The sequence below is a fragment of the Crinia signifera genome, chromosome 4 (assembly GCF_055691185.1).
Source record: "Crinia signifera chromosome 4, ASM5569118v1, whole genome shotgun sequence".
In the NCBI taxonomy this organism is placed as follows: domain Eukaryota; kingdom Metazoa; phylum Chordata; class Amphibia; order Anura; family Myobatrachidae; genus Crinia; species Crinia signifera.
Genome location: NC_139220.1, coordinates 168598761 through 168624028, shown reverse-complemented (window position 1 = coordinate 168624028; position 25268 = coordinate 168598761). Strand labels below are relative to the sequence as shown.

The window sequence follows — 25268 nt, the reverse complement described above, 5'->3', positions numbered from 1 at the left end:
CTGGTGCTGTCCCCGGTGACCCTGGAGCGGTGGTCACCGGGCTGATGGTATTGTGTAAAAAATAGAATAAAAACCATTGTCTTTTACTGGTGAACTATGAGTCCCAGCAAGCCTCCCCAGCAAGCTGGGACTTGGAGAACCACAAGTCCCAGCCTGCGGGGCATTAAAGGGCCCGCTGGGTCTTGTAGTTCCACAGTAAAAGAAAGAGTTAAATAAACACACTGACACACGTGAAAAATAAAAGTTTAATACATACATAACACATACATACTGATACTTACCTATCTTGAGCCCGTAGGTAGCCCTGGTCCTGATGTCCTGGTCCGTGTCGGCGTCTGTATCCAGTCGGCATCCCTGTCGGCGACGGCGTCGGCGGTCCGGAGTCCGAAGAAATCCATTTGGGAAGCTGTGGAAGGAAATCCTACTCACCTGTCCCAGCGCGACGTAGTCCAGGTAAGGTCTTTGCAAAAAAAACAAACCGACACCCGAACCAAGCGGACTGACGGAGACGCACGGTGTGTTTGTTTACATCGTGCGGCTCCGCCTCCCGAATGCCGCTATTGGCCGCCTTGCGGCCTAGCGGCTCCTGATTGGCCGCTAGGCCGCAAGGCGGCCAATAGCGGCATTCGGGGGCGGAGCCGCACGATGTAAACACCGTGCGGCTCTCAGCTGTGTCCGCTTGGTTCGGGTGTCGGTTTGTTTTTTTTGCAAAGACCTTACCTGGACTACGTCGCGCTGGGACAGGTGAGTAGGATTTCCTTCCACAGCTTCCCAAATGGATTTCTTCGGACTCCGGACCGCCGACGCCGTCGCCGACAGGGATGCCGACTGGATACAGACGCCGACACGGACCAGGACATCAGGACCAGGGCTACCTACGGGCTCAAGATAGGTAAGTATCAGTATGTATGTGTTATGTATGTATTAAACTTTTATTTTTCACGTGTGTCAGTGTGTTTATTTAACTCTTTCTTTTACTGTGGAACTACAAGACCCAGCGGGCCCTTTAATGCCCCGCAGGCTGGGACTTGTGGTTCTCCAAGTCCCAGCTTGCGGGGGAGGCTTGCTGGGACTCATAGTTCACCAGTAAAAGACAATGGTTTTTATTCTATTTTTTACACAATACCATCAGCCCGGTGACCACCGCTCCAGGGTCACCGGGGACAGCACCAGGCTTCAGCCTGGTCAGGTAAGTCCTGGAGGGGGGGGACCCCTTTATTGGGGGGGTCCCCACTCCCCCAGGGCCCCTGGCCAGGCTGACTGGTCGGTAGGGTTAATGCTTTGGCCGCGGGAACTTATATCATAAGTGTCCCCCGGCTGTGGCATTACCCTGCTGGCTGGTTGTGCCTGGGGCTGGTTCTTAAAATACGGGGGACCCCTAGTCATTTTGTCCCCCGTATTTTGGGAACCAGCCCCGGACCTGGAGCCTGGGGCTGGTTGTAAAAAATCAGGGAACCCCTATTTGTCGGGTTTCCTGAATTTTTATTACCAGCCCCGGCTCCTTCAGCCTGGTGCTGGTTTCGGCAGTGGGGGGGGACCCCATGCCGTTTTTTTTTTTAACGGGTAAAGGGCTACCCCTTTCCCACTGCCGAAAAAACGGCTATTACACGTTAAAAACACTGCTTTTTACACGGGTAACAAAAACCGGTATTTGTTACCCGTGTAAAGCAACCTGGAGCTTTCCCACTGCAGCTCTAGCCGTTTAAAAAGGCTAAAAAAACGGCATTTACACGTGTAAAGCCTGCAGTGGGAAAGGGGTATAAGTAATCGGTACTTGTGAGTTATCTGGGCGTCCGATTTTGGTACTAGATCGCATGCGATATCGCATGCGATATCGCATGCGATTTGCATGCGATTTAGCATGCGATTTGCATAAGATTTGCTATTCATTTCATTACCCCACTATCCCCAAAGTGTGTCTATCAACGTGAACCCGAAGCGTGGCGAGCGCAGCGAGCCCGCGAGGGGCGGCGGTACGCGTCCTCCGACCTTTTCATGCCCTACTATCCACTAGGGCGTGGAGTGAGAATAGAATAGTGTGGCGAGCGCAGCGAGCCACCGAGCCCGAAGCGTGGCGAGCGCAGCGAGCCCCGCGAGGGGACGCGGACACCTTCACAGGTATCCGCGTGCCCTTGCGGGCTTCACAGGTGTCCGCGTCCCCTCGCGGGGCTCGCTGCGCTCGCCACGCTTCGGGCTCGGTGGCTCGCTGCGCTCGCCACACTATTCTATTCTCACTCCACGCCCTAGTGGATAGTAGGGCATGAAAAGGTCGGAGGACGCGTACCGCCGCCCCTCGCGGGCTCGCTGCGCTCGCCACGCTTCGGGTTCACGTTGATAGACACACTTTGGGGATAGTGGGGTAATGAAATGAATAGCAAATCTTATGCAAATCGCATGCTAAATCGCATGCAAATCGCAAATCGCATGCGATATCGCATGCAAATCGCAAGTACCCAAAATCGGGAGCCCGGATAACTCACAAGTACCAAGTAATCTTATGTACATAAGTATTCAAAGCCTTTGCTCAATACTATGTTGATGCATTTTTGGCAGCAGTTACAGCCTCAAGTATTTTTGAATATGATGCCACAAGCTTGGCACATCTATCTTTGGGCAGTGTCACCCATTCCTCTTTGCAGCACCTCTCAAGCTCCATCAGTTTGGATGGGAATTGTTGGTGCACAGCTGTTTTCAGATCTCTCTAGATTTTCTATCGGATTCGAGTTTAGGTTCTGGCTGAGCCACTCAAGAACATTCACAAAGTTGTCCTGAAGCCACTCCTTTGATATCTTGGCTGTGTGTCATAATCCTGCTGAAAGATGAACCGTTGCACCAGTCTATGGTCAAGAGTGCTTTGGAGCAGGTTTTCATCTAGGATGTCTCTACATTGCTGCATTCATCTTTTCCTCTATCCTGACTAGGCTTCCAGTTGTTCCTGCAGCTGAAAAACATCCCCACAATAAGATGCTGCCACCACCATGCTTCACTGTAGGGATGGTATTGGCCTGGTGATGAGCGGTGCCTGGTTTCCTCCAAACATGATGGCTGGCATTCACGCCACAGAGTTCAGTCTTTGTCTCATCAGACCAGAGAATTTTGTTTCTCATGGTCTGAGTCCTTCAGATGCATTTTGGCAAACGCCGGGCGGGCTGTCATGTGCTTTTTACTAAGATAAGGCTTCCTTCTGGCCCACTACCATACAGGCCTGATGGTTGATTGCTGCTGAAATGATTGACCATTGGGTTCTTTCTCACCTCCTTGACTATGTCCCCTTCCCCCATCACTCAGTTTAGGCGGCCGGCAAGCTCTAGGAAGAGTCCTGGTGGTTCCAAACTTCTTCTATTTACGAATGATGGAAGCCACTGTGCTCATGTTGACCTTCTACACTTCCCCGGATTTGTGCCTCAAGACAACCCTGTCCCGGAGGTCTACAGGCAATTCCTTTGACTTCATGCTTGGTTTGTGCTCTGACATGCACTGTCAAGTGTGGGACATTATATAGACAGGTGTGTGTGCCTTTTCAAATCGTATCAATCAACTAAATTTACCACAGGTGGACTAGAATTAAGTTGTAGCAACATCTCAAGGATGATCAGTGGAAACAGGTTGCACCTGAGTTCAATTTTGAGCTTTTTGGCAAAGGTTGTGAATACTTATAGTAGGTACATATGATATTTGAGTAAATTAGCAAAAATCTCCCAAAAACATTTTGCACTGTCATTATGGAGTATTTTGGGTAGAATTGGTGGGTAGAGGGGAAAATATGAATGTACAGTATTCCATTTTGAAATAAGAAAAACAACAAATGTGACTGTGCGCTTATAGATCACTTTGTAAAACACAGGGGTGTTTTATTAATTCACAATCAAAATTGATGTTTTTTAGAAAGAATAACATCTTATATTTAAGCAGCAGTTTTATGTAGGTACTCTTACCACATATAAGACAAAGCAACATCAATAGCAGAGACTGCGCTAAAATAAAGACAGTTTTAATAAAAAAACAAATATTTCTAGATAAACAAAGTAATAAATGACACATTTAAAACATAAAAAGACAGAAAAACAACAAAAAAAAGGAAAAATTCTAACAAAAAATCACTAATCACTGTTGGTAGTCAGGTTAATATGGTAAGTCAAACAAATTCTCCTTAATGAAGCAAAAAAAACAGTTATTAATTAACAGAGATCTCTGTTGCTATATAGATGTTAATTTAATTAATTTATTATATCATGCAGTCTTCTTTGCAATGGAAAGTTCTCTTGTTTTAATTAGAATAAGAAAGGCATCGTAAAGGTTAAATGTTACAGTTCCTTATATTTACCACTTCTATTGCAGTGGGTGAAAAGTAGAGCTGACGTAGTAAAGGCACAATTGTGCACAGCTGCCACCTGAAGTATTAATCGATGTGACTGTTCTTTGGCTCGGTTAGCACTCCATCCAACCAGGAATCAAAGCACATCTGGGCATTTGGCAAAAACCCCAGGTGGCTTGTAAGCAGGATATCTGCTTAACCCCTTCCCGACAATTGACGTACATTTACGTCATGGTCGGGAAGTACTTCCCGACACATGGCGTAAATGTACGTCATGGCATTTAACTGTCACCGCGTCTATAGACGCGGTGACAGTTTCAACATGTCTGCTGTCCCTGACAGCAGACATGTCCGTGCATGCCCAGGGGGGGCTGCGATGCCGCCCCCCGTCGGCGATCGCTGTGATTGGCTGTTCAGTGTGAACAGCCAATTACAGCGTTTTCTGTGTCACCGGCGAATAACGTTCGCCGGTGACACGCGATCGGAGGTGATTGGTGCTGTAAAGTACAGCACCAATCACCGCGGGGTTGGTAGTCACCCCGCCCGCCCCCAAAGGCCGTGATTGGTCCGTCGGACCGACGGACCAATCACAGCCATGGAGGGGGGTTTAAACTAACGGTGACTGCACTGCAGACGCCATTCCGGTCTGGAATTGCGTGCAGTGCGGTCACCGTGCCTAGCTGCCGCGATATACTGACCAGAACCTTGCAAAATACTTACCTGATCCTTGCAAATATCTTGCCTGCTTCATCACTGCTTGTAGTGTGCTGGATGCTTCCTGGATCCTGTTACTTGTGACTTCCTGTGTTGTGAACTTGTGCTGCTGCAGTGTAATAGCGTTAGTTAGATAGAGAGAGATAGAGAGAGATAGTGTCAGAGAGTGCTATATTTTGTGCTGCTGCAGTGTGATATAGTTATAGAGAGAGAGATAGAGAGAGATAGAGAGAGATAGAGAGAGATAGAGAGAGATAGAGAGAGAGAGATAGAGAGGCCTAGTGACAGAGAGTGCTATATTTTGTGCTGCTGCAGTGTGATAGTTATAGATAGAGAGATAGAGAGAGATAGAGAGAGATAGAGAGATAGAGATAGTGACAGATTGTGCTATATATTTTTTATATAACTGACTGCTGCCCCCCCTTTTGTGCTGATCAGTATAAATTAACTGATCAGCAACTTTTTGGGGGCGCAGGTTTTTTTTTATATATATATATACCTGTCACTGCTGCTGCTGCTGCAGTGTCATAGAGTGTTAGATAGTGAGAGATAGAGAGATAGAGAGAGATAGTGACAGAGAGTGATAGAGAGTGCTAAATTTTGTGTCTGCTGCCCCCGCCTTTTGTGCTGATCACTATATCTGAGGTGATCAGCAACTTTTTGGGGGTGCAGAGGTTTTTTTTTTTTATATATACCTGCCAGTTGCACTGTCAGTTGCACCAAAGGTTGTGCACCTGCTGCCCCTCACTGGTAATCAGTGTCGCATCACTGATCACCTTTTTTTTTTTTGTGTGTGTGCTGTGGGGTCTTTTTTAATTTTTTTTTTACACACACTGTGATTTTGTGGGTGTCCTGTGGCCGCTGTGCGCTGATCAGTGACGTACATCACTAATCATCTTTTTCGGCACAGGGTTGATCTATTTTTTTTTTTTTTTTTGATCAAATTCCTGTTGCCTTTGAGCGCTGTTCAGTGACGGACGTTACTGACCAACATCTGTGCTCAATTTTTGGCGCAGGACCTTTTTTTTTTTTTTTTTTTAACCCCTTCAATTTTTTTTTTTTAACCCCTTCAATTTTTTTTTTAACCCCTTCAATTTTTTTTTTTTTTTAACCCCTTCAATTTTTTTTTTTTGTATAAAGTATTTTTTTTTTTCTGCACTACATACACACTACACACTACATACCCCCCGGGTTGAAATAAAGTTTGTACCCCCCCCTACACTATACACGTGTTGAAACATTTCACTACCAGTAACACAAAAATAAAAATGGCATCCCAAATGTCATCCCAGTCATCCAGAAGAATGTATTCAGCGGAGGAGGCATATGCCATGCTTGCTTCTGACTCTGACACAGCCAGTGATGCAAGCGGGGAATTTGAAGGATTCGCCTTAAGCTCCTCTTCCTCCTCTGGTGATGAGGGACCCCCTCAAAGACGCCCCCGTAGAGCAGCTGAGACCCCCCCCCCAATAATTGATCTCGTATGGACCCCACCACCAGACAATTTTGAGCCCCAGGTTCCTGAGTTTTTGGCCATGCCAGGAATCCAATTTGATTCCACAGGTCTCAGAGAAATTGACTTTTTCAAATTATTTTTCTCTGATGATTTTATAAATTTAATGGTGGACCAAACTAATTTATATGCCCAGCAGTTTATTGCTCAAAACCCCACGTCATCATTTGCTAGGTGGACCCCTGTAGATGCAGTAGAGATGAAGACGTTTTGGGGTCTGGTGTTTCATATGGGCATAGTAAAAAAGCCAGAAATTAGGCAATATTGGAGTACAGATGTTCTGTACAGCACCCCATTTTACCGTATGGCCATGCCCCGGGCTCGATTTGAGACGATCCTTACATTTTTGCATTACAACGATAATGCACAGTGCCCACCCAGAGATGATCCCACCTTTGACCGGCTATTCAAAGTCAGGCCGGTCATTGATCATTTCAGTGCCAAATTTGAAGACATGTACATCCCAGATAAATTCATTTGCATAGACGAGTCCCTTATACATTTTAAAGGAAGGGTTAAATTCCGCCAGTACCTTCCCAGTAAGAGGGCAAGGTATGGCATAAAAATGTATAAGCTGTGTGAAAGCACCTCAGGGTACACTCACAGGTTTAGGGTATATGAAGGGAAGGATTCAAGAATTGAACCGCCAGAATGCCCCCCCTCCCTCGTAAGTGTTAGTGGAAAAATTGTCTGGGATTTAGTGCACCCCTTCCTGGATAAAGGTTATCACCTATATGTGGATAACTTTTACACCAGCATCCCCCTGTTTAAGGCCCTTGGTTCAAGAGGTACAGCAGCTTGCGGTACTGTGCGCAAGAACCAAAGAGGCCTCCCAAAAACGCACATTGCCCAAGTAATGAGAAGGGGTGAAAGCAGGGGAATATGCACCGAAAATATGTTGTTGGTCAAATATAAGGACAAGAGGGATGTCCTTATACTGACAACAATTCACAGAGACAGTACCACCTCCGTCCCTGTACGAGGTACCAGTACCCACACCTCAAAACCTAATTGTATCCTGGATTACAATAGGTACATGGGCGGAGTGGATCTTTCAGATCAGGTACTGAAGCCGTACAGTGCCCTGCGGAAAACAAAAATCTGGTACAAGAAGCTGGCCGTGTATATCATCCAGATGGCACTGTATAACGCTTACGTGCTATTCCGTTCTAGCGGCCAGAGGGGGACATTTATGCACTTTCAAGAGGAAGTCATAAAGGGCCTAATATTTGGGAACCAGCAGGCAGAGGGCCCCAGTACTTCTAGTACTGGCCCCCGTATTGTACCAGGGCAGCATTTTCCTGATGAAATCCCCTCCACTGGAAAAAAGGGCAGGACACAAAAAAGGTGCAAAGTTTGCTATAAAAAGGGAATAAGAAAGCAAACTATTTTCCAGTGTGACACTTGCCCCGACAAACCCGGCCTATGTATAAAGGAGTGTTTTAAAATATACCACACATCTATGGATTATTAGGTTCATAATTTCACTGTGCTTCGGGGGTCTTGCTAATGCCACATAGCACCCACTATTCATTCCACCAGAATCTGAGCCGCAAAATCCAAAAATCACTCCTTCCCTTCTGAGTCCTGCCATGCACCCAACTGGTATTTTTCGGTCACATGTGAGGCATTGCCGTACTCGGGAGAAATTGGGGCACAGATTTTGGGGTGCTTTTTCTCCTTCATACCTTCTGAAAATGAAAAATTTTGAGCCAGAACTGCATTTTTGTGTAAAAAAATGTAATTTTTCATTTTCACTGCCCACTTGTATCAAAATTGGTGAAACCCCTGGGGGTTTGAAATGTACACTATACCCCTAGATGAATTCCCTGAGGGGTGTAGTTTGCAAAATGGGGTCACTTGTGGGGGGGTTCCACTGTATTGGTGCTTTGGGGGTCTTGCTAATGCGACATAGCACCCACCATCATTCCACCAGAATTTGTGCTGCAAAATCCAAATATCACTCCTTCCCTTCTGAGTCCTGCCACTTTTTGGTCACACATGAGGCATTGCCGTACTCGGGAGAAATTGGGGCACAGATTTTGGGGTGCTTTGTCTCCTTCATTCCTTCTGAAAATGAAAAATTTTGAGCCAGAACTGCATTTTTGTGTAAAAAAATGTATTTTTTCATTTTCACTGCCCACTTGTATCAAAATTGGTGAAACCCCTGGGGTTTTGAAATGTACACTATACCCCTAGATGAATTCCCTGAGGGGTGTAGTTTGCAAAATGGGGTCACTTGTGGGGGGGTTCCACTGTATTGGTGCTTTGGGGGTCTTGCTAATGCGACATAGCACCCACCATCATTCCACCAGAATTTGTGCTGCAAAATCCAAATATCACTCCTTCCCTTCTGAGTCCTGCCACTTTTTGGTCACACATGAGGCATTGCCGTACTCGGGAGAAATTGGGGCACAGATTTTGGGGTGCTTTGTCTCCTTCATTCCTTCTGAAAATGAAAAATTTTGAGCCAGAACTGCATTTTTGTGTAAAAAAATGTAATTTTTCATTTTCACTGCCCACTTGTATCAAAATTGGTGAAACCCCTGGGGGTTTGAAATGTACACTATACCCCTAGATGAATTCCCTGAGGGGTGTACTTTGCAAAATGGGGTGACTTGTGGGGGGGTTCCACTGTATTGGTGCAACATAGCACCCACCATTCATTCTACCAAAATCTGTGCTGCAAAATCCAAAAATCACTCCTTCCCTTCTGAGTCCTGCCATGCACCCAACTGGTATTTTTTGGTCACATGTGAGGCATTGCCGTACTCGGGAGAAATTGGGGCACAGGTTTTGGGGTGCTTTTTCTCCTTCATACCTTCTGAAAATGAAAAATTTTGAGCCAGAACTGCATTTTTGTGTAAAAAAATGTAATTTTTCATTTTCACTGCCCAGTTGTATCAAAATTGGTGAAACCCCTGGGGGTTTGAAATGTACACTATACCCCTAGATGAATTCCCTGAGGGGTGTAGTTTGCAAAATGGGGTCACTTGTGGGGGGGTTCCACTGTATTGGTGCTTGGGGGGTCTTGCTAATGCGACATAGCACCCACCAAAATTCCACCAGAATCTGAGCTGCAAAATCCAAAAATCACTCCTTCCCTTCTGAGTCCTGCCATGCACCCAAATGGTATTTTTTGGTCACATGTGAGGCATTGCCGTACTCGGGAGAAATTGGGGCACAGATTTTGGGGTGCTTTTTCTCCTTCATACCTTCTGAAAATGAAAAATTTTGAGCCAGAACTGCATTTTTGTGTAAAAAATGTAATTTTTCATTTTCACTGCCCACTTGTATCAAAATTGGTGAAACCCCTGGGGGTTTGAAATGTACACTATACCCCTAGATGAATTCCCTGAGGGGTGTAGTTTGCAAAATGGGGTCACTTGTGGGGGGGTTCCACTGTATTGGTGCTTGGGGGGTCTTGCTAATGCGACATAGCACCCACCAAAATTCCACCAGAATCTGAGCTGCAAAATCCAAATATCACTCCTTCCCTTCTGAGTCCTGCCATGCACCCAAATGGTATTTTTTGGTCACATGTGAGGCATTGCCGTACTCGGGAGAAATTGGGGCACATATTTTGGGGTGCTTTTTCTCCTTCATACCTTCTGAAAATGAAAAATTTTGAGCCAGAACTGCATTTTTGTGTAAAAAAATGTAATTTTTCATTTTCACTGCCCACTTGTATCAAAATTGGTGAAACCCCTGGGGGTTTGAAATGTACACTATACCCCTAGATGAATTCCCTGAGGGGTGTACTTTGCAAAATGGGGTGACTTGTGGGGGGGTTCCACTGTATTGGTGCAACATAGCACCCACCATTCATTCCACCAAAATCTGTGCTGCAAAATCCAAAAATCACTCCTTCCCTTCTGAGTCCTGCCATGCACCCAACTGGTATTTTTTGGTCACATGTGAGGCATTGCCGTACTCGGGAGAAATTGGGGCACAGATTTTGGGGTGCTTTTTCTCCTTCATACCTTCTGAAAATGAAAAATTTTGAGCCAGAACTGCATTTTTGTGTAAAAAAATGTAATTTTTCATTTTCACTGCCCAGTTGTATCAAAATTGGTGAAACCCCTGGGGGTTTGAAATGTACACTATACCCCTAGATGAATTCCCTGAGGGGTGTAGTTTGCAAAATGGGGTCACTTGTGGGGGGGTTCCACTGTATTGGTGCTTGGGGGGTCTTGCTAATGCGACATAGCACCCACCAAAATTCCACCAGAATCTGAGCTGCAAAATCCAAAAATCACTCCTTCCCTTCTGAGTCCTGCCATGCACCCAAATGGTATTTTTTGGTCACATGTGAGGCATTGCCGTACTCGGGAGAAATTGGGGCACAGATTTTGGGGTGCTTTTTCTCCTTCATACCTTCTGAAAATGAAAAATTTTGAGCCAGAACTGCATTTTTGTGTAAAAAATGTAATTTTTCATTTTCACTGCCCACTTGTATCAAAATTGGTGAAACCCCTGGGGGTTTGAAATGTACACTATACCCCTAGATGAATTCCCTGAGGGGTGTAGTTTGCAAAATGGGGTCACTTGTGGGGGGGTTCCACTGTATTGGTGCTTGGGGGGTCTTGCTAATGCGACATAGCACCCACCAAAATTCCACCAGAATCTGAGCTGCAAAATCCAAAAATCACTCCTTCCCTTCTGAGTCCTGCCATGCACCCAACTGGTATTTTTTGGTCACATGTGAGGCATTGCCGTACTCGGGAGAAATTGGGGCACATATTTTGGGGTGCTTTTTCTCCTTCATACCTTCTGAAAATGAAAAATTTTGAGCCAGAACTGCATTTTTGTGTAAAAAAATGTAATTTTTCATTTTCACTGCCCACTTGTATCAAAATTGGTGAAACCCCTGGGGGTTTGAAATGTACACTATACCCCTAGATGAATTCCCTGAGGGGTGTACTTTGCAAAATGGGGTGACTTGTGGGGGGGTTCCACTGTATTGGTGCAACATAGCACCCACCATTCATTCCACCAAAATCTGTGCTGCAAAATCCAAAAATCACTCCTTCCCTTCTGAGTCCTGCCATGCACCCAACTGGTATTTTTTGGTCACATGTGAGGCATTGCCGTACTCGGGAGAAATTGGGGCACAGATTTTGGGGTGCTTTTTCTCCTTCATACCTTCTGAAAATGAAAAATTTTGAGCCAGAACTGCATTTTTGTGTAAAAAAATGTAATTTTTCATTTTCACTGCCCACTTGTATCAAAATTGGTGAAACCCCTGGGGGTTTGAAATGTACACTATACCCCTAGATGAATTCCCTGAGGGGTGTAGTTTGCAAAATGGGGTCACTTGTGGGGGGGTTCCACTGTATTGGTGCTTGGGGGGTCTTGCTAATGCGACATAGCACCCACCAAAATTCCACCAGAATCTGAGCTGCAAAATCCAAAAATCACTCCTTCCCTTCTGAGTCCTGCCATGCACCCAAATGGTATTTTTTGGTCACATGTGAGGCATTGCCGTACTCGGGAGAAATTGGGGCACAGATTTTGGGGTGCTTTGTCTCCTTCATACCTTCTGAAAATGACAAATTTGGAGCCAGAACTGCATTTTTGTGTAAAAAAAATAATTTTTCATTTTCACTGCCCAGTTGTACCACAATTGGTGAAACCCCTGGGGGTTTGAAATGTACACTATACCCCTAGATGAATTCCCTGAGGGGTGTAGTTTGCAAAATGGGGTCACTTGTGGGGGGGTTCCTAACTTTTAGCATCTTATGGTGCCTAGAAACCTACATGGTGCCTAAAAAATAATCTCATAAAAAGGAGGCTCCAAAATCAAGTAGGTGCTCCTTCTATTATGAAGCCTGTGGTTTGGTCAACGTGCACACTAGGGCCACATATAGGATATTTATGAAAACAAAAGAATTGGGGGAATCAATTTTTAGTCACATTTCTCTAGTAAAATGTACTGTGTTCCTTAGAAAAATGTATTAAAATTGCAAATCTGCAAAAAAAATGAAATTTTGAAATTTCACCTACACTTTGTTTTAATTCCTGTGAAACACCTAAAGGGTTAACAAACTTCCAAAATGCTGTTTTGAATACTGTGAGGGGTGCAGTTTTTGAAATGGTATCATTTATGGGGGTGTCTCACATACAAGTCCCTCAAAGTCACATCAGAACTGAACTGGTCCCTAAAAAAATCAGTGTTTGAAATTTTCTTGAAAATTTGAGAATTTGCTATTCATATTGTAAGCCTCCTAGTGTCCAAAAAAATTAAAAGGAAGTTGAAATAATGATGGAAACATAAAGTAGACATATGGTCTATGTTAGTTATTAACTATTTTGAGTGGTATGATTATTTGTCTCACAAGCAGAAAATTTAACATTTTGCAAATTGCTAAATTTTCCATTTTTTTACGACATTTTGGTATTTTTCACAAAAAAACACAGACTGTATCGACCCAAATTTACCACTAATTTGAAGTACAATGTGTCACGAAAAAACAATCTCAAAATCACTGGGATAAGTAAAAGCAAAAAAAAGTTATCCCCACTTAAGTGAGACATGTCAGATTTGAAAAAAAGGGCTCTGTCAGGAACGCAAAAACTGGCTCTGTCAGGAAGGGGTTAATTAAGGAAAATGTATTCGACTTACCATACTAACTTGACTACCAACACTGATTAGTGATTTTTTTTTTGTTAGAATTTTTTTTTTCTGTCTTTTTATGCTTTAAATGTGTGATGTATTACCTTACTTATCTATATTTATTTTTTATTAAAACTGTCTTTATCATACTTGCCTACCTGACCCTCTCCATGCGGGAGAAAATGCTCTGCTCCTGGACTTCCCTGGTAATGTATGATTGCCATCACCTGTGGTGAAACACCTTTACCTAGCTCCCCACAGGTGATGGCAATCATACATTACCAGGGAAGTCCAGAAACAGAGCATTTTCTCCCACATGGAGAGGGTCAGGTAGGCAAGTATGGTCTTTATTTTAGCACATTTTGGAAAAAGGATGTAACATAACAAAATGTGGAAAAAGTGAAGCGCTGTGAACACTTTCCAGGTGCACTGTTAATCTATATGATCATTGTTTAAGGGAGTGAAATATCTAAAATGACATACTGTGTATTCCACTACTGTTGGTATCTTTTCTATCAGCAATGTATAAATATAAATATATCATATATACATCTAATATAAAACGTGGTACTGGTGCACAGGTTCTTTTCCCCAATTTACCCTTTCCCATATTGAAGCTATCAGCAATGGTCACTGGAATAATCTCCACACAGCATATAATAATCAGATGGAGCCGTGTTGTATTTCCTAGTCGCTCTTTGACAAATGTATGCAAATAAAAAGGTACAATTCACAAAGGACTAATCAATTGAAACATACTGTAGCATGTATTTGCATAATATTGTATTCACCCAAAAGTTCCAAATAAACATGCTCAGAGGGTAAGTTCATGCACATGAAGTCCGTCCCCAATAGGTACCTTTAGTATATAATGGAAAAGGCAAAGTGTATCCCTGGTACCTCAAACCCTTTGGGCTGTAATGGGGTGGCATTCTGCAATCATCAAGGAGATGTCCATGGGAAAAGAGTGAGGAGTAAAAATTCCTGGGGGAGATAGATTCTGTTATTTTGCTCATTGAGAGGGAAGCTTGCAGACTAAAGTGAAGCTTAATTACTTAAGTGACTTGTGAGTTGGAAACTGAAGCAGGTGAGTTAGAATACTGAAAAGGTGAGTTTGAACACAGTCTAAATTTTCATATTCTATTTTATTGTAATATATTCATCTTCTTTCTATCCTATTGTAACCTGTTGCTCAATTTTGACATTTAATTCATTTTATCTATATTTTTTTCCAACATTGTATTTCATTTTACTCATTCACTATTATTTTCTCTTATCTTTGCCACACATTTATTGCACTCTGTTTCCCTCTTCACGCCTGCTCACATTTGCCTCACTTCTGACCTTCTCTGTTCCCTTCATCCTCTCACTTGCTGTTGTTTCATACTTAATTGGATTACTCAGTCAACCTGATTTTACCCAATTGTCTCCTCTCTGACAGTAGTTCCTTGCCTGTTACCTTCTCTCTCACTCTGTTTTCTACCACATCCTCGCAAATCTACTACAGACGCTGTCTGTCCTCCCAAATCCCTCTGTCTGCTTTCACTAACCTACCCTCTCACCTTCGGTTCCTCATGGCTGTTAATCTCTCAACTTCACTTTCTCCAACTGCTCCTCCCCCTCCCATCCCATACCTATCCTAACCACTCGCCCCCGCACCCCCACCCTCCCAACGACCCCCCCTCATTTCTGCAATCCCAAAAACCTTATCCACATAAATACACAACCCACCCCCCCTCTTTCCTGTGCACTATGGAACGCCAGATCCATCTGCAACAAACTCCCTGCCATCCATGACCTATTCATCTCTAGAGCATTCCACCTCCTTGCTATCACCGAGACCTGGCTCTCCACCTCTGATTCTGTCTCTCCAGCTGCTCTCTCCCATGGTGGCCTCTCTTTCTCTCACACTCCCAGGCCTGACGGTCGCCAAGGTGGCGGTGTGGGTTTTCTCCTCTCAGCCTCATGCACCCACAGTGTCATTAAACCTGAACCCTCTCTTCTTTTCTCCTCCTTTGAGTCTCACTCTATCCGTCTGTACTACCCCTACCACCTCCGTGTCGCTGCAATCTACCGCCCCCCTGGCCCTATCTCCCAATTTCTTGACAACTTCGCCGCCTGGCTTCCACACTTCCTCTCCTCTGACCTGCCATCTGTCATTCTTGGTGACTTTAACATCCCCTTGGATAACCCCGCTGATCCTGGCACCTCCAAACTCCTCTCTCTCTCTCTGCTCCTCTCTTGGCCTATCTCAGTGGACTACCTCTCCCACCCACATCCAAGGACACTCCCTCGATCTCGTCTTCTCTCGCTCTTGTTCCCTTACTGACTACACTATCTCGGCTTTTCCTCTTTCTGACCATCACCTCATCTCCTTCTCCCTCACTGCTTCCCCCTCTCCCATCCCCCCTCCCAAGCGCATTGTCTCACGGCATAACGTCAACACACTTGATCTTGCTGCCTTCTCAAACACGCTGTGTCCTCTTCTCGCCCCAATCGCCCTCATGTCCTGCCCGAACCTCGCCGCCTCCCTCTATAATGACACCCTATCTTCGGCATTGGACTCTGCCTGCCCTCCCTCCTCTATCCCCCTTCGATGCTCCGACCCCCAACCGTGGCACTCGCCTATCACCCGATTCCTTAAAAAGTGCTCTCGCACTGCTGAGCGCTGCTGGAAGAAATCACGCTCCCTTGCAGATTATCTCCATTTCAAATTAATTCTTTCCTCCTTCAGCTCTGCCCTTGCTCTGGCCAAGGAATCCTACTTTAAGTCCCTCATCCTTTCCCAATCATCCAATCCCCGCAGGCTCTTCGCCACCTTCAACTCCTTGCTCTCCCCCCCTCCTCCAGCTCTTCCGTCCTCCATCGTAGCCACTGATTTTGCTACCTACTTTTCAACCAAAATCTCCTCTCTCAGGACTGCCATCACTGCTGCCATGACCTCACCCTCTCCCTCCTCCCCTCCTACATCTCCACTCCCCTCCTTCCAACCCCTGTCCTCATTTTACCCCACCACTGCTGCTGAAGTCCGCTCTATCCTTCAATCCGCTTCTCCCTCCACCTGCCCGCTCGATCCTATCCCCTCCAATATTATCCGTCGTCTCAGTCCGTCAGTCTGCTCTCACCTGGCTCACCTCTTTAATCTTTCCCTATCCTCTGGGATCTTCCCTTCCTCCTTCAAACACGCTCTTGTCTCCCCAATTCTCAAAAAAACAAATCTGGACCCCAACTCTCCATCCAACTACAGGCCCATCTCCCTCCTCCCTCCTCCCTTTTGCCTCCAAGCTCCTAGAACGTCTGACCTATAATCGTCTCCTAAGCCACCTTACTGCTAACTCCATTCTAGACCCCCTTCAATCCGGGTTCCGCCCTTTACATTCCACTGAAACTACCCTGACCAAAGTCACTAACGATCTACTATCGGCTAAATCCAAAGGCCTCTTCTCTATCCTCATCCAGCTTGATCTGTCGGCTGCCTTTGACACTGTTGACCACCCTCTCCTGCTCAACACCCTCCGCTCTTTTGGCATCACTGGCACGGTCTTCTCCTGGTTCACCTCATACCTCTCCGATCGCTCCTTCTCCGTCTCCACTCCGAGCTCCTCCTCTCCTACTACCCCGCAGCCAGTCGGTGTTCCCCAAGGGTCAGTCCTTGGCCCTCTCCTCTTCTCCCTCTACACCACCTCTCTGGGCACCCTCATCAGCTCCTATGGTTTTCATTACCACCTTTATGCTGATGATACCCTAATCTATCTCTCCTCTCCCGACTTATCCCCATCACTCCTGTCCAAGGTCTCCGAATGCCTCACGGCCATCTCAGCCTGGATGACTCAACGCTTCCTGAAACTAAACATGGCTAAAACTGAACTTCTAATCTTCCATCCCCCGAACATCCCCTCTTCTCCCACTATCTCCATCAGCATTGGTGAAACCGAGATCACGTCCACCAACCAAACGCGCTGCCCCGGTGTCATCATTGACTCCTCCCTCTCTTTCACCCCCCACATTCGTGCTCTCTCACAGTCTTGCCGCTTTCACCTACGCAACATCTCACGCATCAGACCATTCCTCTCCACTGACGCGACCAAAATTCTCATTCACTCTCTTGTCATCTCCCGCCTTGACTACTGCAACATCCTTCTCTCTGGGCTACCTCTCACCCGCCTCGCACCTCTCCAATCCATTCTTAATGCTGCTGCTAGGCTCATCTTCCTCTCCCGCCGCTCTACCTCCGCCTCCCCCCTCTGTCTATCTCTTCACTGGCTCCCCATTCCTTTCCGAGTTCTCTTTAAACTCCTCACCACCACCTACAAGGCTCTCTCATCCACAGCTCCCTACCTCTCTTCACTGATCTCTATCCACACTCCCTCCCGTCCTCTTCGCTCCATCGCTGACCGCCGACTGACCTCTCACCTAATCACCTCCTCCCACTCCCGTGTCCAAGACTTCTCTCGCGCTGCCCCCCGGCACTGGAACAACCTCCCGCCACCCATCAGGCTATCTGATTCCCTTACCTCCTTCAAGCGCTCCCTCAAAACCCACTTTTTTCGACTAGCCTATCCCTCCTCCTAACCTCTTTTTATCCTCCTATCCTTCCTCCGTTCCTACTTATCCTATTGTATTTCGTTCGTCCACCCACCTATTTTTAGTATGTTAACTCTTATGAGTAGGGTCCTCCTTCCTCACGTACTCACCCTACCTCTTTACCTCACCTGTCCTCCTGTCCTGTTCTACCCTTCCTCTACTTCATCTTCAGTCTCCTCGACAATTTTGACACCTACTTCTGAACTGATGCTGATTTTATTTCTACCAGCTATACCCCTATTTATACTGTATTTTTCAACACACCCTGTACGTTACCTTGTAGTTTGTTTTTTTGTTTGCTATGTACGGCGCTGCGGACACTTTGCGGCGCCTTATAAATAAACGTACTACTACTACTGTCCCTCGTGCTGGCAGGATGTAGGGTTGGTCCGGTTACAATAGGTTCAATGTTGGCACAATGATAGCATGGGGTTGTACAAATGGGTCCAAATGGGTGATATACTGACGCATTTCACTGCTTAACAGCAGCTTTTTCAAAAGGTGAAAAAAAGCACAACTCTTTCATAATGGAATCTTCATTAATTATTCATAGTAAACAAGTTATGTAATGTCTGTAGTTTCTCTCGGATCATTGTCCTGTTTCTATCTGCACAGGAAATATCACACACATTTGTTGCAATTTGATGGGGAAGGAGGTTGGCGCTTTGAACAACTGGACACTGCTACACGGATGTCATTAAGTGAAGAAAAGCAAAGACTGGAATCTCAGCTTGCTGGAATACCCAAGATGCAGCAGAGGTTGAATGAATTGTGTAAAATCCTCGGAGAAGATTCTGTACTTAAAACTATCTCTGAAGAGAAATAAATGTTTCATTTGACTATGTGCTGTCCAATCTCTACCTTCTTTCAGCATTTTACCCAGACTAAAGGTTATGATGTATAACATAATGAATGTACTCTATGCATGGATTCCTGTATATGGATCTGGGTTGAAAAAAATTGTAAAATAAATGACTGTACCGATAAATATCATTTGATGAATTAGATCTGCAGAATTTGTGCTTGCAAGGGATACAATTTTTTTTGGTGAACTCCTACAATGTATAAAGCTGACAACTATTGGTTGTAGAAAATACTTTTATTATTTATTTATCTTTTTTTAAATAATCATCTGAGTGGATGACAATTCATACAATGTAAGAAAATGTAACATTCTGATTGTTCTGGTAGCAATTTTTTTTGAACATAATCAGTTTAAATACTGTAGGGTCTATGGGCCTGATTCTGGCCAAGTTGTATTTTTGCTAAATTTTGTGAAAGTACAACTGGCGGCCAGTGCGTGATTGTCCAATAAGATGATTAGGCTGAAGCCTATGGCGCTAAAACTGGGGTGGGGGCATCTGGCAGGTGACAGCAAGGAAACAATTTACGGCCTAATTTATTCCTGCTTTTTGAGCTACCACCCGTCCTGGTGTACTATGGGGTAAAGTTCCTAAAGTGACTGCCAGATGGCTGTGCCAATGTAACTTACTGATGGAACCATTACTTTATATACATTGTGCTAAAGCGCCAGCTGGGCAGTCTAATGCCAAAGCCTCCTTCACACTCCACAAGAATTAGATCATACATGGCATATATAACCTCCATTGTATTGTATAACCTCCATTACATGCACATGCGCAGTATAAATGGCAAGCCCCTAAGAGCTCAAACACGTGTTATTAAAAACATGACAAGGGGAACCACATGTATTAGCCTAGGGCACCTGGAACATGCTGGGGAGGGGTGTCCTCCCCATGATGTTGCAAATGCGCAAGCGCTCCACAGCGAAGTGCAAACACATGACTAGAAGCCCTCTGGCTGCACAGCCTAGCTTCAAGGCCAGACGCAGGCCGGCCATGTTTAAGGTTGAAAAGCGATTGAAGTTTAAGTGTTTGCACAGGCACACTGGCATATGCATGCATGCGCAGATCTGTAATCATTGCTGAATAGTAATTTTTAGAGATCTGCAACTAGGACTCATGTAATGTACTAAGCCTTGGAGAGTAATAAAGTGGACAGAGGTAAAGTACCAGTCAATCAACTCCTAACTGCCATATTTCAGGCTGTATTTGGAAAATGAAAATAGGTAGTCAAAAGAGTGACTGAAGGAAACTAACAGGGTTACCATTAAAAGTTCATTTTTTAATTTCCTCATCATTTCTTTCACTATTGTCAATTAAAAGTGTGCCCCAAAACCCTGTTAGTTCCCTTCAGCCACTCTTTTGACTACCTATTTTCAGTTACGTTACTGAACTTTTTCTTGGGAGCACTGCCAACCATACAGTGTCTAAAAGTTATATATGATTGACAGTTCTCATGTTGGTCCTACCAGATATTTGATTTAATCACCTTATAACCAGTGCCAATCCATCCTCGTCTCAAAATGTATTGTATTTGGAAAATGACAGAAGCTGGGTACGTGGTATTTTATCCCTTACCACTTTATCTCTCTCCAAAGGCTTAATTCATAGTCCCGTGTTTTAGGATAATCTTCCACCACATGCTCTATTTACAAAAAAACTGTACATGAAAAATCTGCTACATTGCTAAAATTGTTCCATGAGTGTGTTAATGATAGTGTCAGTTCTTAAATTAATGGCCAGTAATACAATTGATCTTATACAAATCGAAAAAGTTGTAAGTCATGTAATATGGTATTATGTGGTATCATTCCATTAGTATGTTTTAAGATGATGTCATAACTGACATAACTGTAGCAATAGGTGAAGGTGCTGTAAGATGCGGTCTCACTCTGCCTTTTGTACAACTGGAAGAACAGAACAACACTTGGGAGATTGGGAGAACTGCCTCCAAGTATGCAGATAGATGTATCACTAGTAGCACTAGTAGCAGATGATGTTATCACACAGTCTGAGAGATGTATCAAATTTTCTAGGGAGATAATGTATAGAAGTTTTGTAGATTGTGCTAGAGAGATGACAGCTAAAAGCTGTTTGGTTACTATAGCAATATCTCTATCCCTCTCTCTCTCTCTATCCCTCTCTCTCTCTCTTCTTCCTTAATGTATTATCTTCTGGTCTGAGGGTAATCTAGTCAAAATATGTGAATGCAGACCTCTATTTTAAGTCAATTTAAGTAAGAGTTTAAAGTACTGTAAGATGAAATCATCTTCAGAAATTATACACTTTTAGTATCAAATTATTTTGTAAAGGCAAAGTGTAAAAGGTACAACAGCTATCAATGAAGATGACTATTGTTATTTTGTTTCCTTGAATAGAGGTTTAATAAAGGAACTCAACATTTTTAACCACATCACGTCTTGATGTCTGGTCTGCTATCTAAAATAAGATATGGAAAAAAAATATATGCCTTTATTTTCCTTTTATATATAACTATATATTGAGTAAGAAATATTTACTTATGTATACATTTTCACCAAAATTTAAATCCATGCATTAGCGCTGGCTAATAACTGCCCAAAATGTTGCAAGTTGTCAATTGTAGTTTATGTCTGAATACGTCTGAAACATGGAATATGTGTATTACCTTTTAGGTATTGGGTCAGTGGTAGAATGACTATTTGGCGCTCTGTGTCAATTATATCATGGCATATACTATACCTATCTGTGTGACATGAAGCACTACAGATAAGTAGTTGAATGAGCTTTGCTGCTAAATAAATATCTAAAAATTGTTTTCTGCTCTTATGTTCCACAGTACCATACTATAATTTTTGGTATACAGCAATTTTGACATAATGACCATTGGCCAGATGCACCAAGCTTCAAAAAGTGATAACATGGACAATAAAAAACTAGCAGCCAATCAGCTCCAAACTGCAATGTTTGTAAAATGATGGGCGCTGTTGTTGTCACACTCCATTTTATTATTTTCTGAAGCTTGGCTCATCTGGCCCCATATCTTTCTGATATAAAGGTTCCTTTAAATGTTTCATGCAATATATTGTGCGGGCCTAGTTCAACTCACTTCTAATATTCGTATAACTATGCAGTGGAGATTTTTTTTTCCAATAAACTACTGTAAAGCAGAAATTATTTCAATGATCTTGTTTATATAAGGTGAAATCTATAATACCTCATAAACAAACTTTCTGTTTTTGAACATGGTTGATAGGCGTGTTCAGTGGGCATAAGAATTGAATGTTACCATAATCTACCTATTATGCTATACATTACAATCATTTGTAAACTTATTGAGGAAGGAAATAACTTTGGGCAATGCTCGCCAAAGGCCTGTTTGGTTTTCTCAGTTTAGAACCACCTAGAATGTAACAGTGGATAATGCAGAACATTTTATTCTAAGCCTATTGAACAGCAGAACCTGTAGACTTGCAGTAGCAAGTTGGCAGTCAATTACTTTATGCACTGTAGATGCACAATATATAATTCATCATGATTTGCAATTGTGATGGCAATAATGGCATGATCAAAGAATAAGAAATGGCAAACAAGTTACATCAGTTTCCTATGGGGTTGGGATCATTTGGTCTACTGCATTATGGTAGAAAGTCATTAGGTCGAATCCATTAGGTCGACATGCTAAAAGGTCGACATGACTCTAGGTCGACATGGGAAAAGGTCGACATGATTCTAGTTCGAAAGGTCATTAGTTCGACAGGTCATTAGTTCGACAAGGTCATTAGTTCGACATTGTCTATGTCGACATTCACAAGGTCGACATGGGGTTTTTCACTGTTTTTTTACCTGAATGTCAACACAGTCGACATGGACACAGTTTAAAGTGCACTGCATCCCCTCGCATCGCTCGCTGCGCTCGCAATGCGTCGTGCACGGTGCCTCGCTACGCTCGGCACACTATTTTATTCTCCCACCACGCCCTAGTGGATGGTAGGGCATGAAATACCGCCTGTCGGCACATGTTGGCTCAAAAAACAGTGAAAAACTCCATGTCGACCTTGTGAATGTCGACATAGACAATGTCGAACTAATGACCTTGTCGAACTAATGACCTGTCGAACTAATGACCTTTCGAACTAGAATCATGTCGACCTTTTCCCATGTCGACCTAGAGTCATGTCGACCTTTTAGCATGTCGACCTAATGGATTCGACCTAATGACTTTCTACCATAATGCAGTAGACCAAATGACCGCATCCCTTCCTATGGTGTCACTGAAACTGAATTTCAAACATATCAGAAACAAATGCTAAATATGTAAAATAAATATTTTAATAAAATACATTAAAGCACACTATTTTGTCTACCTTCATTTCATGCACAATAATGCTATTGAAACCTGAATATGTACCCAATTCAGAGATATACATCACTAATGCATTCACAGCTGTGATCATATGCAGAGACTCTGTGAAAATATGTAGATTTCTTAGCCACCAGGATTTGCATGGAGATGCCCACAGATGGCTTGGCAGATCCAAGCATCTGGGTACATAAATGCATCATAAGTTACAGATTGTTCGATTATCGCAGTCCAGCGTAACCCAATGGTCACACAGCATAGCAGTGGGAATTGTGGTGCTAACACCATATTTTCTGTGTATGGCTTCACAGGTTGACAAGGCCCAAAATGGTCAGAATGCGTCTGCGTTTTTTTTTTTTTTTTTACATCAATATTTTTTTTATTGAAAACCCTGTTTAGGATTCGCTGCACAGTCGCCGCGTTCCGGAGGTGTGACATACCTTCTATGTGAAGGCACCCCGGCAGCCAATTATCTTCAGCAGCTGCGCCAGTCCCCAGCGTGTGTATATATATATATATATATATAGTAGATTTGAGGAACCGCACTCCATCCATTTTCTATGGACAACTTTGTGGTGCTCCGCTCTAGAGGAGAATATCCCAAATATAGCAATTTTGTGGAAGCAGGCACTCACCATAGACACCAAACGTAGTTGAAGCAAGGATTTATTGCATTGTATTGGTCGACGTTTCGGTCCTCACAGGGACCTTTGTCAAGACACAAATCTGTCACATCAAAGGACCAGGAACACCAGGCAGTGTACTAATGCAGCGTCTGAGACAACTATTTATGGCATCACAGATGTAATGGATAGCGACACCCACTTCCTGTTCCACAAAAAAACGGAAGTGTGCCCTAAGTGGTATATAGACCTAATTCAGAGGATCACTGACCAACTAAATGTGTTGTGCCCATAGCGTTATAGTCATAGAAAAATAGGCATATCAAAAAAATATATAGAAAGTCCAAATTTGCATCAAAACACTAAACTCCGTTAAACCGGAAGTAGCATGCGTTCCAGCACTGTGGAACGCACACCATACCGGAAGTAAGCGCCGTTTGGCGCGCAAAAACAACAAGGAAGTGATACAGGATGTGTTATGCGTTCCATACAGCTGGAACGCATAACACATCCTGTATCACTGTCAGCAACAGATGTCAGCGCTACACGATGAACACTGATGTTAACACATCATACTTAAATTGGCTCAAATAAAACATGCAAAGGCATAACCTGTCACTAGAGTATATTACAGCCAGTCCACAGGACACAGTAAGATAAATTCTAGATGTTGGTATCACACTGAGCTGGACTTATTTACAAAATCACTCGTTACTGATGGAGGTAGATTAACCCCGTCCTACGTGGGTTACTATGGTTACTCCAGGATACTCAGGGCCAGTAGATACACAATCATAAACACTATATATACAAAAAGAAAAGACAACATATATCACACATTCAAAAACAACCATGTAGTCATGGAGGCGCACTCCCCAGCAGGCCCGCTGGTTAGAGTCCACCAACTGAACACACGGCAAGCTTAGGGTCGTCTAGAGCCCAAGGTCACGCCCACATAATGCAATAATACTTTTCTCAACATGACTAACATAACCTGTACAATCTAAGTCAATTCAGGGAATCAGGCCCTTTAACTTGTGCATCAAGTGTCTTAAATGCAAAAGAAGAAATCTGTTTAATGATTCTTTTACCATTTGATAATGCATAATGCATATTGCTACATTCAAAAATAGCTTGCTCAATTTATAGCAAATAAATTACAGTGAGAAATATTAGTATAACACAACTGACTTTAGCCCTTTACACACCAGATGGCCCCCAACATGGGTGATATAGTAAATGAAACGGTATGGGGCCTGATTCTGGTTCACTGCAAATTTTCTCTCTAATGGACAAACCTATGTGCACTGCAGGGGGAGGGTGGGTGGCAATGTAACATGTGCAGAGAGGGTAAGATTTGCGTGTTATGTTTCTGTGCTGGGTCACTATTGGCTGCTTTATTTTTACACTGCAATATAGATCTCAGTTTAAAGTACAAGCCCCACCCAAATCTAACTCTCTCTGCACATGTTACTTCTGCCCCCCTGGAGTGCACATGGTTTTGTCCATTAGAGAGAGAGAATTTGCTTTTGAATTAGAAACAGGCCCATGGTTCAGTGACAACATCGGGACCGGCTGAACATGCAGGTCCTTGGCTATATAGCCAAAAGTTACCTGCATGTTCAGCTGATGAGGGATGGGGGGGGGGGGGGGGGCGCGGTTTGTTCATAATGTGCTAGATCGCACATCATTAGAGAT

General features: G+C 43.8%; 1 protein-coding gene across 1 annotated transcript in view; it reads left to right on the top strand.

The window, feature by feature from the left end:
* ABCD2 (ATP binding cassette subfamily D member 2) overlaps window positions 1-21758 on the top strand; it is a 101171-nt gene extending 79413 nt beyond the window's left edge. The window contains exon 10 of the mRNA XM_083182940.1: window positions 18358-21758. Within this exon, the coding sequence (XP_083039066.1) occupies window positions 18358-18568 (211 nt within the window). The 3' untranslated portion in view covers window positions 18569-21758. The remainder of the gene's footprint in view (window positions 1-18357) is intronic.
* The last annotated feature ends 3510 nt before the right edge of the window (window positions 21759-25268 follow it).